This window comes from Eimeria tenella, genomic scaffold, assembly GCF_000499545.2.
Source record: "Eimeria tenella Houghton genomic scaffold, Eth_scaff5, whole genome shotgun sequence".
Classification (NCBI taxonomy): Eukaryota; Apicomplexa; class Conoidasida; order Eucoccidiorida; family Eimeriidae; genus Eimeria; species Eimeria tenella.
The window spans coordinates 491,415-505,023 of record NW_013543395.1 but is presented as its reverse complement, the minus strand read 5'-3'; the positions used below and the strand labels follow the sequence as shown (position 1 = coordinate 505,023).

General features: G+C 56.3%; 3 protein-coding genes across 3 annotated transcripts; 1 reads left to right on the top strand and 2 right to left on the bottom strand.

Moving 5' to 3' along the window:
• Positions 1–996: 996 nt before the first annotated feature.
• Positions 997–5,301, top strand: ETH_00011190 (uncharacterized protein; the record flags this gene model as incomplete). The annotated part of the gene is made up of 7 exons (XM_013377353.1): positions 997–1,080; positions 1,325–1,469; positions 1,593–2,026; positions 2,239–2,482; positions 2,572–3,458; positions 4,219–4,605; positions 4,756–5,301. The coding sequence occupies 7 exons, from the start codon at positions 997–999 to the stop codon at positions 5,299–5,301; spliced, it is 2,727 nt and encodes a 908-aa protein (XP_013232807.1).
• A 1,543-nt stretch (positions 5,302–6,844) lies between these two features.
• Positions 6,845–10,467, bottom strand: ETH_00011185 (Mov34/MPN/PAD-1 domain-containing protein, putative; the record flags this gene model as incomplete). Its single annotated transcript, XM_013377352.1, has 6 exons — positions 6,845–6,925; positions 7,381–7,591; positions 7,852–7,928; positions 8,226–8,337; positions 8,902–9,026; positions 9,826–10,467. The coding sequence occupies 6 exons, from the start codon at positions 10,465–10,467 to the stop codon at positions 6,845–6,847; spliced, it is 1,248 nt and encodes a 415-aa protein (XP_013232806.1).
• A 1,387-nt stretch (positions 10,468–11,854) lies between these two features.
• On the bottom strand, positions 11,855–12,816 carry ETH_00011180 (40S ribosomal protein S26, putative; the record flags this gene model as incomplete). Its single annotated transcript, XM_013377351.1, has 2 exons — positions 11,855–12,012; positions 12,636–12,816. 2 exons carry the CDS (start codon positions 12,814–12,816, stop codon positions 11,855–11,857), a joined length of 339 nt encoding a protein of 112 aa, XP_013232805.1.
• Between the last annotated feature and the right edge of the window lie 793 nt (positions 12,817–13,609).

Below are 13,609 nucleotides of genomic sequence, written 5' to 3'. Positions count from 1 at the left end.
TCTGAGAGGAGTTGTTTTTCCTTTCCATTTCCAAGTTCAGATTGGGTTTATTTGTCTGTTGTTGTTTTTGTAAATAGGAGAGAGCTGCAGCAGGGGTTGCGGGGAGCAGCAGTGCAGCGCAGCAGTGCAGCAGCGCAGCACGTGTCTGTTTGTGCCGCAGCTGCAGCAGCTGCTGGCCTTTTCTCTATTTTTCCTTGACTTTTAAAACTTTATTTAATTCCATTAAGACAGCAAAGGCTTCTGTCTCTGCTAATTGAAACTTCTGACGGCTGGTGCCGCTCGCGCGCGCCCCAGCCGCCGCGCCGAGCTGTCGAGACACCTGAAAGCTGCATTCTTCTCTTTCGCCGTCCGCCTCTGGCGCAGCACTTCAGATCATTTCTGTCTTTCTTTTCAAGCCACACGCCCGCCAACTGCTGCTGCAGCAGCTGCTGCTGCTGCTGCTGCTGCAGCTGGAGCAGCTCCTCGAAGCCGCGCAGCCCGCGCTTGCGGCTGCCCCAAGCTGCAGCGCAGCAGCTTCAGCTTCCCTGGGGATGCTTTCTTTGGGGGCTTCCCTGGCTGCTTGGCTCCCGGTCATTTCTCTTTAGAAGGCGGCGCCCTGCTGCTGCTGCTGCTGCTGCTTCTGCTGCTGCTGCTGCTGCTGCTGCTGCAGTGCCGGGCAGGGGAGCCGCGCCCAGCAGCGCAGCTGCGTCGCCCGTGTTCCAGTCCCCTCCGTGACCAGTGGTCTGCGTGCCGCAGCAGCAGCAGCAGCAGCAGGAGCAGCAGCAGCAGCAGCAGGAGGAGGAGACCAGTGGTCACCAGCAGCAAATGGCTGGAGCGCCCACAGGTCCCGCCGGCGGCTGCGGCCGCCCCCAGCGGAGCCCCGCAGGGCTTTGCTGCTGCAGCAGCAGCGCTGGGGAGCTGCTGCCAGCGGCTTCTGCTGCCAAGACAGCGTTTGCCCCAGCAGCAGCAGCAGCAGCAGCGGCAGCAGGTGGGTCCCGCTGTAGGGGCTCGTTGAAGATGGGTCCTTTGTGGGTTTTGGCCTTTGCTGCTGCTGCCCTCTGGATTCCCTGCGGAGCATTTGGCTCCGAGGACTCGGCGCAGGTGAGCCAGAGCATTCAAATGAGACTTGCTGGTTTTGCTGCTGGTGGTTTTGCTGCTGGTGGTTTTGCTGCTGGTGGTTTTGCTGCTGGTGGTTTTGCTGCTGGTGCTCCCAATTCTTTCGCCGCTGCTGCCGCGAGTGAGCCCTGAGCTGTCAGCCTCGCCATCCCCGTCCGCAGGAGAGGATGGGTCTGAGGCGCCTGGTGCTGGTGCCGCTGCTGCTGCTGTTGCTGCTGCGTTGCTGCAGCAGCAGCTGCAGCGCGTGGGCGGGGGCGTGGAAGGGGGCCCTTTGTTTGACTTTGCGGAGGACTTTTTCAGCCAAGTCCCTGCAGGTTCTCTGCCTCGAGAACTGCCCACGAACAACGAAGTGGGAAAGCCCGTGCCGGCCATGAGTCCGCCAAACCCTAAACCCTAAACCCTAAACCCTAAACCCTAAACCCTAAACCCTAATAAGCCCCCCGCGCGCCGCCGCGCCCCCCGCAGCAGCAAGACGGCACCCTGCCCTGCGCCGTGAGCGCGCCCCGCCGCCCCCGTGTCTGGCCCCTCCCCCACCCTCACCCTCACCCTCACCTTCACCTTCACCTTCACCTTCGCCGCTGCCGCTGCTGCTGCTGCTGCTGCTGCTGCTGCTGCTGCTGCTGCTGCTGCTGCTGCAGCGGGCCCCGAGGAGCTGAACGCGACGCTGGGGATCCTCTACGGGTCCTACTGCGAGCGGCTGAAGCGCGACGGCGTGTGGCGGCAGCAGTTCCTGCTGCTGTTCCTCAGCGCGCTCTACTGGCCGATGTACACGCGGGCGAAGCACTGGCGGCCGCCGCTGACTTCGAACTTCTTCAAGATCGTTTTGGCGAAGTCGGTGGCGCTCAACGAGCTCGACGGGCCCAACCAGCGCACGCGCCGCTTCGTCAACAGGGCCAGGCACTGCGGCTTCCAGGCCATCATCGAGGAGGGCGTCCGCCGCCGCTGCTGCTGCTGCTGCTGCTGCTGCTGCTGCTGCTGCTGCTGGGGGGGGGGTTATTGGGGTGGGCGGGGGGCGCGGCGCGCGGCGCGGGGGACGGCGGCCGGACGCCTCCTCCTCTTCCTGTGCTGCTGCTGCTGCTGCTGCTGCTGCTGCTGCTGCTGCTGCTGCTGCTGCTGCTGCTGCTGCTGGTGGTGCTGGTGGAGGTGGTGGTGGAGGTGGTGCTGCTGGTGGGGGGTGCGGTGCTGCAGCTGCCGCGGCTGGTGGAGGTGACGGACTACGAGAGCTTCAACGCGCTGGTGAAGCGCGCGAAGAAGGCGGACCCGCACTTGGCGGAAATGCTGAAGTTCATTCCGGACTTGAAGTGGAGCCTCGACGACAGCACCACCACCATTGGCTACGTCTACCACCAGATCTCCGAACTCCACGTCCTCTACTCCTACTCCAACAGTGCGCACCGCCCATGTACAGACACCCCGGGCTCGCGCTGCTTTGCGGTGTACCGACACCCCAGTCCTGCGCTGGTTCGCGCTGCCCAGACACCCCAGGTTCCGGGGTGTACGCACACCCAGCTGCAGTCGCGTGCGCAGCGCCTGGGGCGCACGTGCACGCACTGCGAATGTGCCCCGCGCCTGAGCGGTTCGCGGCGAGTGCGCGGACTTGTGTGGACTTGGGCGAGGCCAGCCCTCTGTGCGGTGCGCTGAGTGCAGTTCTCTCGGTGTGGAACTGGATGAGCATTTGGGAGCGGAGCTTCCGGCAGGAGCAGCGGTCGGCGACGAGCTCGGTGATGCTGCTGGCGCTGACGAACTCGGAAGTGACGGACCGGCCCATGGGGGGCATTCTGGTGCTGAAGCTGAGCCGGCTGGTGGCGGGCGACCTGCTGCAGCAGCTGCGGGGCAAAAGCGAAGACGACCCGTCGCTGGAGGAGGAGCTGGGCCGCTTCGAGAAGGCCCTCAAGGAGGCCATCCTGGAGAGCGTGCGCCAAGTGCTGATCCGCATGGCGCTGCTGATCGAGTCCAACTGGCTCTGCTCCGAAGAGCTGCTGAAGGCGCAGTTCCCCGACGTGCTGGTCACGGCCTACCGGGCGCGCGGCAGCGGCGGCCCCGCTGCAGTGGTGGAGCGCGGCGAGTTCGGAAGTGAAATATCTGAGGGGGTGGTGTTGGTGCTCAACCAGAACTTGCACGCCAACGAGATGTACGTACAGCTCAGCGTCGCGGACCCCATCACGCCCCAGAAACCCTCTTCCGGCTTCATCTCCGCGCTCAAGGCCGCCAGCATGTTCAAACAAAGACTCGAAGACGACCCTTCGCTCCCCGGAGTCGGACTTGCCGAAGTTGTCTACTCCACCTTCAACGACCTCCAGTACGCCGAAGTCGCCGGGGGCAGCGGCGCCCGCTTCGACCCCGACTTGCACTTGCTGCTCCAGGTCCAGCCCACCCCGCACCAGCACCCCCAGCAGCAGCAGCACCAGCAGCAGCAGCAGCAGGGCCTCAGTTCAGTTCGTGTTCTGTTTCTTGCAGTGAACAGCTACGCGGGACTTGCTTTTGTGCTTTTGTTCGAAGTGGGGGGAATTGCGCACTCGTTGCTTTCGCATCTTTTGAAATGTGCAACTGTTCTGGACTTGTGTTTTGTATTCTTTTCGGAAAGCAACGGCAATTGTGGACTTGTTCTGTGTTTGTTTTGTTCGAAACAAACGGCAGTTGTGAACTGGTTTTGGATATGTGTTGTTTGAAATGTACGGCAGTTGTGAACTTGTTTTGTACATGTATTCTTTGAAATGAACAGCAATTGTGGACTTTTCGTGTTTTTTCAAATAAAGAGCAATTGTGGACTTGTTTTTCATGTTTTCTTTCAAATAAACAGCAGTTGTGGGCTTGTCCAGCATATTTGTTTGGATATACGGGAGTTGTGGACTATTTTTCCGTTTGTGTTCCAAATAAACCCAACTGTGGACGTATCTATTCCATGAGTGTGGAGTAAACCAACTGTGGACGCATCTATTACATGAGTGTGGAACACACCCACGTGTGTACGTGCTTAGCACATGAGCGTGAAGTACAGCCAACAGGGGACTTGTTTGGAGCCAAGTGCGGCGCAGAGCCAACAGTGGACCCACTTAGCACGTAGTTTGAAGTAGCCCCAGCTGCGGACTCCCGGAGCCACGGCCGCTGCGGACATGCGCGCAGGTGCCGTCGGAACACTTCAAAGACGCGGCCGCCTTCCACGACCTCTTCATGGGGGCCATTCTGGTGCAGCCGCTGACGTTCGCGGCCCCGCGGCACGTGCGCCCCGACCGCGTGCGGGTGATGGGCTACGCGGTGAAGGCCGCGGGGGCCGCGCGGCCCATCCGCATGGGCAAGTTCGGGGGCGGGCTGGCCTACAGCGAGCAGGCGCTGGTGGACCGGCTGATTCACCGGCACGGCTTTCTGGTGCACGTGCTGCTGCTGGGGCTGCGGGGCGACTTCGCCCGCAGGGACTCCGAGGCCACCGCGGAGGAGATCTACAAGCGCTTCCGCAGCAGGACCCGCGGCACCATCAACGTCGTCTTCATCGAGCCCATCAAGCCCCCCGAGGTCTGCGCTGCTGCTGCTGCGCGGGGAGCGCCGCAGGGAGGAGGGGCGCCGCTGCTGCTGCTGCTGCTGCTGCTGCTGCTGCTGCTGCTGGAGGACGGGAGTGGGGGGTGGGGTGTACGTACAGCTGCGCGGCGTGGGTGCTGACTGCAGGTGACTTCCACGACGGACTACATTCAAAGAGAGGAGGGATATCCAGGCTGGGTCATCGGAGTGGCAGTGGGGTCCGTGACTGTTTTCTTTTTGGGACTTCTGGGGTGTTTGATTCTGCGCAAACACGTGAGCATGCCCTGGTGGATCGACTGCTTCTGCAGCCCCTCCCCGCCCTCCTTCCAGACCAGACCGGACCAGACCAGTGGTCACGGCGGGGGGGACTTGAGCCGCTCTTCGTCCTTCCGACCCTCCGTCGAGACTGGAGACAGTCCCTACTTCGAGTCCGACGAGGTGAAGCCCTCCAAGCGCCTGGGGGCCCCCGTGGGGGCCCCCCTCAGGGGGGCCCCCCCCGACGTCAACGTGGGCTGGGAAACTGGGAACCTGTCCACTTTGGAGTTCGCCCGATCCAAACGCATGGAGTCCAAGCGCTCGGGCAAACCCCCCACCACTCAACTCAACTCCATTCCCGAGTTCATTGCCGAGGCCAAAATGCCCAACGGCTGGGCCGCCGAAGCTGCACCCAACAGGCAATCCCACAACCGCTAGCACCCGCTGTACGTACACCCCACGCTGTGCGTACACCCCACGCTGTGCGTACACCCCACGCTGTACGTACACCCCACGCTGTACGTGGACACCCCAGGGTGTCGTGTACACCCCAGGGTGCACTTGTACACCCCAGGCCGTACGTACACCCCAGGTGTACGTGGACACCCCAGGGTGGACGCGTACACCCAGAGGTGTACGTGTACACCCCAGGTGTACGTACACCCGCGGAGTACGGACTCCCCGGGGCCTACGAAAAGACGGGGAGGCCCAAAGACACTCCCTGAGCAGGCCAGAAAAGGCCTGAGTTTGTCTGTACTGGTGAAGAAGCTACGGAGACACGACTGCGAAACAAAAAGCAGCAAAAACGCCAGCAGCAGAAACGGCAGCAGCAAAAACGGCGAATGGGATCGCCTCCGGCGCTAAGTCCGCCCGAGGGCCACCCAAGACGAAGTGGGCAGATTGTACATACACTCCGCCCCCCAAGTGGTGCTCGCTCGCCCACGTTCCTCTTGGGCTCCTCCTCGTCTCCACAAGCAGCCGCCAGCTAGCTAGCTAGCTAGCTAGCTAGCGAGGGAGCTGGGTGGCTAGCTAGCGAGCTGCACGGCCAGGTGGTGCTGTCCGGCTGCGTTGCCAGCTAGCTAACTGGCTAGCTAGCTAGCTAGCCAGCACCACCTAGCTAGCTAGCCAGCGCAGCGGGTGTTGAGGGTCCGTCGTGCGCGCTTTCGGCTGTTTGCGTAAGGTGTCTTTGTGTTTCGAAATGATATATCCGCCTTTTGCTCATTTCTTTTGGGTTTTTCTGTCGGTGTTTATTCCTCTTCAATGTCGGAAGGGATTTGTTTGCTGCGGCGTTGTGCATGCGGGGGCGTGCTGCGTCTCGGCCGAAGGTTGAGTTGTGGTGAAAGTGTTTGTCATATTCCCTAGGGCTTTATTTCTCAGCAACTCATTAAAGGGGCTTGTTAAGGTTTCCGGCGGGTCACTTGGCTTTCGGGCTCTTTAGAGAGGCCCGCGAACTCTCGCCAGGTCTTCGGGGTGTTGCTGCGCTGCTGCTGCGCTGCTGCGCACTTGCCGCAGCCCCTCGCCAGCGGGGCCGCAGCAGCACAGCAGCAGAGCCGCAGCAGCGCAGGCGCTGCAGGCAGTTCCTGCTGCGAGAGCCTGGGGCCCCACAGGGAGCGCCCCAGCCGTTTGAAAGAGACCACTGGTGCGGAAGTGCACCAGCGGCGAACATATGTGTGTGCAAAGTGAGGTAAAGAAACAACGGCGAGCAGCAGCAACCCAGCAGCCCCCAGTCTGCTGCTGCTGCTGCTGCTGCTGCTGCTGATCCTGGGTGATCTCGAGGCTGCAAGCTGCAGACCCAGTCTAAGTACAAGTTTTCTCAGCAATTTAGAAGCAGGGAATAGTTTTAAACTCTAACTAGCTGCGCACCCGACGAATGGCCCAACGCAGCAAATGCTTCACAGGGCTGCTGCGCGCCAATCTGTGCCCGCCCACACACAACGCTGGACTAAAAGCCAAAAAGTTCGAAACTTCGTTTCAAAACTTTTCAGTCTACTTTATCTCCTACTGCTCTTTTGCTGGAGGCGAGGACTTCCTGCCGCCATGTTGTGTCCCGGTAGACGGCACTCTGCAGCAGAAAGCGTCACATGCAGTTTAGATTGCAGCTCAAGCAGCGGGAAACTTGCAACCCTGTCCTCTTTTGCATTAGTAATTATTAAGAATGGAAATAATATTGCAAAAATGCTCCACTGAAACTAATAGGAGATCGCAATGGACACCAGAGAACACTCCCCCGCGCGTTTTCGCCTGCAGTGCTTCGGGGGTTTACTACGATGGCCCACGGCCAGCAATCGAAATACGAAAATAGGAAGCCAATAAATAAGTAAAGACACAGCCACATTGTTGAACGCGCTTCTCTGGTATCTGTTTGCTCATTTGCATTATTTGGTTACTTGTGTGTCAATTCGCATTTCAGAAAATAGCATCCACATTAAATGATAAGACAAAGAGCAGCCAAAAGAGAGAAAAACAATTCATAAACAAATTCATATTAGGTCGCATGCACAGATGCAAGAAACCAACCAGAGCTGCTGCTTCAACAAGACCCCCAAGCGCGCGCACAGCTATATCTGCTGCTTTCTCTGCGGTGCTCAGAAGCCGATCAGAAAGATCTTTTTCCCTTTGATTTCCGAATTCCAATTCTTCCGAGTATTCCGCAGCCAGAGTGTTGTCTTCTAGCTCGAAGCCATCCCCCATTTCCTGGCCGTTCGCTTCAGCCGCAGACGCGGGCTGACTGGGGAAACAAAGACAAAACGAACTTTTCAAAACATCAAAATAAGTATTGAAGTTGGGCTACAGCGTCGCCAGTTGCTGCTACAAACGCAGCAACTCGAAAGCGAAGCCAAAATTCATTCTGAAAAGCTCGCACACTGAGCCCTCAGACAGGCGGGCATGAGAACATCTTTGCGAAAATCAGGCACTAATAAGTGTTTACAAATGCCACCGAAGACGTCTGCATGCAGACTTGTAGCAACACTTCATATTTTGAATTACCTGCTCGCAGCAGCGCTTATGGCTTCGTCGCAAGACACCACGATGGCTTCCAAACGCCGCAGCTCAAGGGCCCTGTTCTGCATTTGGAGAACAAAGAAAAACAAATGCACAGCGAAGAGTTTGGGAAAGGACTCCAGGTAGAAAACAGCCAAAAGTAATACTCTTCTGGGCTGCTGCAGCTGGTGGTGGCTGCCAGGCTTGAGCTGTGCGGCACTCCACATTGGCAGCAAAACTGCATGCATGTTGGTCCAGTTGTATATGAAAAAAAGCGCAAATTGCGCAGGAAAACAATGGCCAAAGTGCTTCTGAGTGTAACTAATCGGAAAATAACTAAGTTGAGGGAACACAACACAAGAAATGACACAAAGTCGCACCCGGCGAAGACTCCGGCCCGCAAGCACCTGCGGCCAAGTGGCGTTGCACATTCCCTCCAGCAGCCGCGCACTTAAAGAGTTGCAGCAGTAGTGCACCCGCAGCCGATAGTACCTGCGCCCGCACAGGCCAGCAGCACTCTAAGACAACAGTACACAAAACCTGAATTTAAATGCAGAGCTTTTCCAGTACATGTCAGTTTCTAACGTAACAGAGAACAAATCATGAGCTTAAATACAGACACTTCTTCCATAATATGTCTATTAAAAACCAAAAATTGACCTTTAGGAAGTTCTTTATTAGTCGAACAGGTAAAACTGGATCAGCTAAATCATTAGCTCAGGCGCTTGTGGTTTCATACACATATTATGCATGCAAAGACTTGATATTCCTTTTACTTGCAGTAATAAGACGTTTAGGGGCTTTGACCTTTGGACTCTACTACCTGGCTAATACACAACACCTTCGCTGCACTACTCCACGGCTCTGCTGCGGATACGCAACGCGTGGCTGTTCTGCTGCTTCGAAAATGAAGCTGTGCACGATTTCCCGTGCATCTCCCCGCTGTAAAGCTCTGGCTAGATTTCTGTGGCTAGGAATGGCAAGTTTCTTTGTTCAATTCCACGTGTGCTTGATAGACTGCCTCTGCAGAGTGTTAGGCATGCAGTAAGGCCTCACTGCTGCCAATGGGCCCCGAAGTCGTTTACTTTCTCTGCAGGCAACAACTGCGATGGCGACTCGCCAGCTTCTGCCTCATCGTCCCTTCTCGTCTCCCCCGGCAAAAATGTCCGAAACGCTCCCAGCTGCGTAGTTGCAAGAGTTGAACAAAGCGCCACTTGCACACTTTGCTTCAACTAGAAGCCTTTTAATTGCGCGATGCATGCATTTTGCAAAGTTTGCTTTAACCATACGCGTCTCTAATTGTGCGAAAACGACAAAACACATTGCATGCAAAACAAAGATCAGCTAGCTCCCCGAGGAAAGGTCAAGCAGCGGGGAAACACAGAAGCAGGGATTCCCCTTCCCAAGCAGCAAAAAACAAAGAAGTATCAGCATTAAAAAACCAATAGTGGAATAGAAGCGGTGACACCGGGGTAGAAAGTGTTCAATTAATCGCATATCAGAGGAATACACGCAAGCCAGCATGCGCGGGCAGAGAAAACAAATATGAGAATGTTTCGAAATTTCAGAAGTAATGCTGTGAAAGCGAAAGATGAATAAAAGAGCTAAGATATATCGCGAAGCTGCTACAAGCATTTCGCTTTTCCTTTGAAAATCACTTTACGCAAGATCTGCCTCGAGACGAAAACAATTCTGGGGGCTCACTGACCTCTATGGATCCGTTGCTTATTGTTCGAATTGGATCGACCTGTACGTACAGCGGAGCATCGGGGCCACGTAAACGGCTGCTTTCTAGTGCCTTTAGGTACTAGCAGCTGCCGCAGCAGCAGCTGCAACAGCAGCTGCAGCAGCAGCTACAGCAGCTGCTGCAACAGCAGCTGCAGCGTATGCTCTGTAGTTCCAGGAGCTTCCCCCCCAAGCTGCGCTGCACCATCTGCAGCAGTGCACTCTACAGGGAAAAAGGGCAGCAGCAAGCCTCACAACAATGGCAAGAAAGGGGTCTTGGTGCTGCTGCTGCAGCTGCTGCGTGCGCACATCAATGCCGGAGAGCCAGCAGCCGTAGTCAGGGTGGGAGTGGTACCAGCCAACGACCTTTTGCTGCACTGCTGCCTTTTCTGCTGCTTCTAAGAACTGGATCATATATTCATTTGCTTCTTCCGCTGCATTGACTCGCGTTTCAGTGCCTTCAACAGGCAAGGCGAAGCAGTCTGTGACAACGAAGTAGCCTTTCTGTGGCCCCTGAGGCCCCCAAGCCTCTCCTGCTGCAGCTGCTGCAGCAGCAGCGCCTTCCTCTGCTGCCAACAAAGTGTCTTGCCCCTGCAACGAAGCCGCGGGCGGAGTCCCGGGCCCCAGCGGCTCGGCAGTGGCCACAGCCTTGCCCAGCAGCAGCCCCATGACTTCTATTTTGCCGCCGCTTTCTGCATGCGCCATCATCTTGGCCAGGGCCAAGTCTGAAATCCACACATCTGTAAACGCCACGGGACTCTGCAGGCTGTTGCTGCACTGCAGGTTCTGCCGCAGGCTCTGGTTGTGCTGCTGCAGAGTGTGCAGCAAGTCGTTGTGCGCCTCTTCGTTGAACGAATAGAGGGCGCGGTCGACAGCGGGAGCCGACGGGGGTTCCATCTTTCAAGAGCCCGCGAGGGGAAAACGAAATAAGTTGCAAACAAACTCAAGACGAATCAAACGGACATCTCGTCGGTAACCTGCATGCACACCTAGTTCTTTCCGCATGACATGCAGCGGTGGAGCCCGCGAGCCCGCAAAAATAAAGCCTCAAGGTCCGAGTTCACCTGTTCCTGCACATGTTGCAACAGACAGGACCCGCAGGGGCCCCGTGGCCAGTAGAAGTTTCTGCTGCTAAGAAAAAAGAAACTACACTCAACGCGGCCAATCTGAAGGTTCTGCTAGTTGAAAAGAATTGCCTTGGAAGTTCAAGAGTGGAAGGAGTGCTCGCTAGTGCTGCTCTGGGTTGGTCCCAGGGAAAGGCGGCGAACGGGGAGGCAGACGGCGATCTGACAAGAAAGCGACTAACGGAGAAGATGTCTCGGCTCATTTATTTTTAATTTATTAGGTCATTGTTCCACTCTATATTCAAAAACGTAAGTGTCGCGAGACGAACAACTGAAGCGGCTGAGCGCCACTGCGAAGGAGCCTGGGCTGCAAAACAAGCTGTCTGTAGACCGAAAATGGCTGAAACAGATGGCAATAAACACATAGATAACTTTTGCTGCTAAATGGACAAGAGTGTAACACCATTCCCCCTCACAGACGCAGCTTCGCCCCCCCCCCCTCTCTGCTTCGATTCGTGAACGCCGTCAGAGCCCAGCCCGGAAACGTCTACAAAACGGCGCGGGGAATGAATTTCGCGGCTACTCCGTTTCTACCCAATCACTGTTCCTTACAGCTGAGGTCCGGATGACCCAGAAGCTCTACAACTCTGTTCACCGAGAAATTCAACTTCAGCCGCAGGCGCTGCTTCGTTTCTACTGTGCCATGCCAGCGAAGTCGCTGCTGCAGAGCCGAAACAACTTCACAGCCGGAGCTCTAACTAAACAGCACTTGAATTTCCCCACATTTCCCCCTGCGCCGTATCTCTCGATCGCTACACCACACCATTCCATAGCTGCTTCCGCTTCACAATTCAGGAACCCAACCTTTGGGCTTCTTGGGTCCCAGCTACACGCCGCTACAGCCCCTACACGATACCTGCGTTGCTGTCTAAAGCTCAGTTGGTGTCTCTGTGGCCTGTAACTAAGTCGATCTATAGTCCAACAAATGCTGTACGCCACACTTCACTGCCCTGTGCAGCTAGTGCGATACTGCACCTCTACGGGCTGGGCAGCGTCCGTCAGCGCTGAGAAGTCCCGTATGGGTCGCGTGTTTGGGGCACTTTATCAATAAATGAAGAAAGCAGGTTTCCAGCCCCAGCAAAGCTCGCGCGTTGTGTCAACGAAGGGGAAGCAGCTCCCCCCAGCCGCCACCGACCACGCAGGCAGCTGCTGCTGCCGCCTCAGTTGCGGCCGCCACCCACGTTGCCCCCGTGAACGCGGGCCTGCGGGTTCGTCCGGACTCTGCGTCTTTCCCGCGAGCGCACGCGCACCACTCGGGAGTGGATGGCGCAGGAGATGCAGTAGCAGTGCTTGATGTACAGCTTCGGCAAGTTGTACGCTGCAAGTGGACACACACACGTCATATTAACAATATCACCCAATTTAGTGTTCTGCAGAAGAAACTTACTGCATTTTATACCTGCAATTCAATATATTATGCACTGGCAACGCGCAGATCTAACACGCACAAGAAACCAGCACAGGCCTCAGTCCACTGGCTATAGAAGGCGAAGAAAATACAGGGGAATACGAGAAGTCAAGAGGAGGAAAGGCTCGCAATGGGAAGAGCAAGAGGCATCCTTAATGCCGATTCAAAATACTGCACATTCAACAGCAAGGATCTGCTCTGCTGCGACAAATCCAGAGCCCCAGTGGAAAGGTGAACACACGAAGCCATGCAAGGACTCCGTGGAGGCACCAGAGGTCGACCAAAGCCGTTGCCCGGCAGAGGCGAAAGAAATGCAAAAACAGATTTCAAGGAAACATGACCAGCTGTGCATGCTGCGAGAAAGACCATAGCAGAGGCCCCGTGAAGAAGCACCCGCGGGGCTGAGTTCGCGCAAGCAACGTAGCTGAAATCAATTCGCCAATGTTACACAAAATGTCAAAGAGGAAAGAACAGCAAGCTGTTCTAATGAATGCTAGTGGGGGGGCAGCTGCGGCCGTCCGTGGCGCCCGTACTGTGGTAAGCGGAGGCCTCCCTGAGATCTCTCTGGGAAGAAGCGTCAACTATGTTGCGGACACTGAAACGCTTGATGGCTTTGTCCTTGGGGCACGAGCGGCCGCAGTTGCTGCACCTGACGGGGTTGACATGGCCTCTGCCATGTTTGGAGCGGCCGGCGTTCCTGCGTTTCGTCGGCATCCTTTCCGCTTCCTGCCTCCGTAAACCCGAAACCCCGATCAAAAAGGACTAATCAGAGGACAGCAAACGCTGAAGAGAAGACGGACGAAACGGCTTTGCTTCAAACCAACACATAGAACAGCATGCAAGAGGCGCAGCAAGGAGGGGTGCGGGTCAGGAGCTTCCATGTGGGGAGCACCAGCGGGGGCCTCAGCATCACAAGCATGCATGCAGCCGCAGAAACTGCTACAAATGGCACTTTCGCCTATTTGAGCTATTAGTTTCCCTTCGGCAAAAAATCGTGACTCAGAGTTATTTCGTAGACTGCTGTGTATAAGTCCGCAATCGCTCGAAGCCCTGTGTGCTAGGAGGGCCTCCTAAAACATTCTAATGTATCCATATACAATTCATTAAACTGCCTTAAATGCTGAAGGGATACTAAAATCGCAATTAAGTATAATACCCAATATAAATTCCATTGGGCGGAAAGCTAGAAGAATACTCAAAATGCCATGCTTCCCCTAAAACGAGACACACTGAGCACTGCTCACCTTTACAGCCAGGCACACATACGCTCATGCCAGAGAAGAGGGGCAGCTCCTCCAAATTCAACCTCTCCTGGCGGGAAAGGGCTCATGTACAGACGGTGAAAACAGAGTTGGGCTGCTAAGGTGGTAGTTAAGTGCTGTATTCACAGGTCGTGAACATCCCTGCAGCCAGGCCGAGAAAGCCTTGTCAGGAAACTAGCGGTTCACTGGGAAATGCGAGCAACAATGGGCCTCTGTCAACGTCGCTCCTGCAGAAGATACTAGGA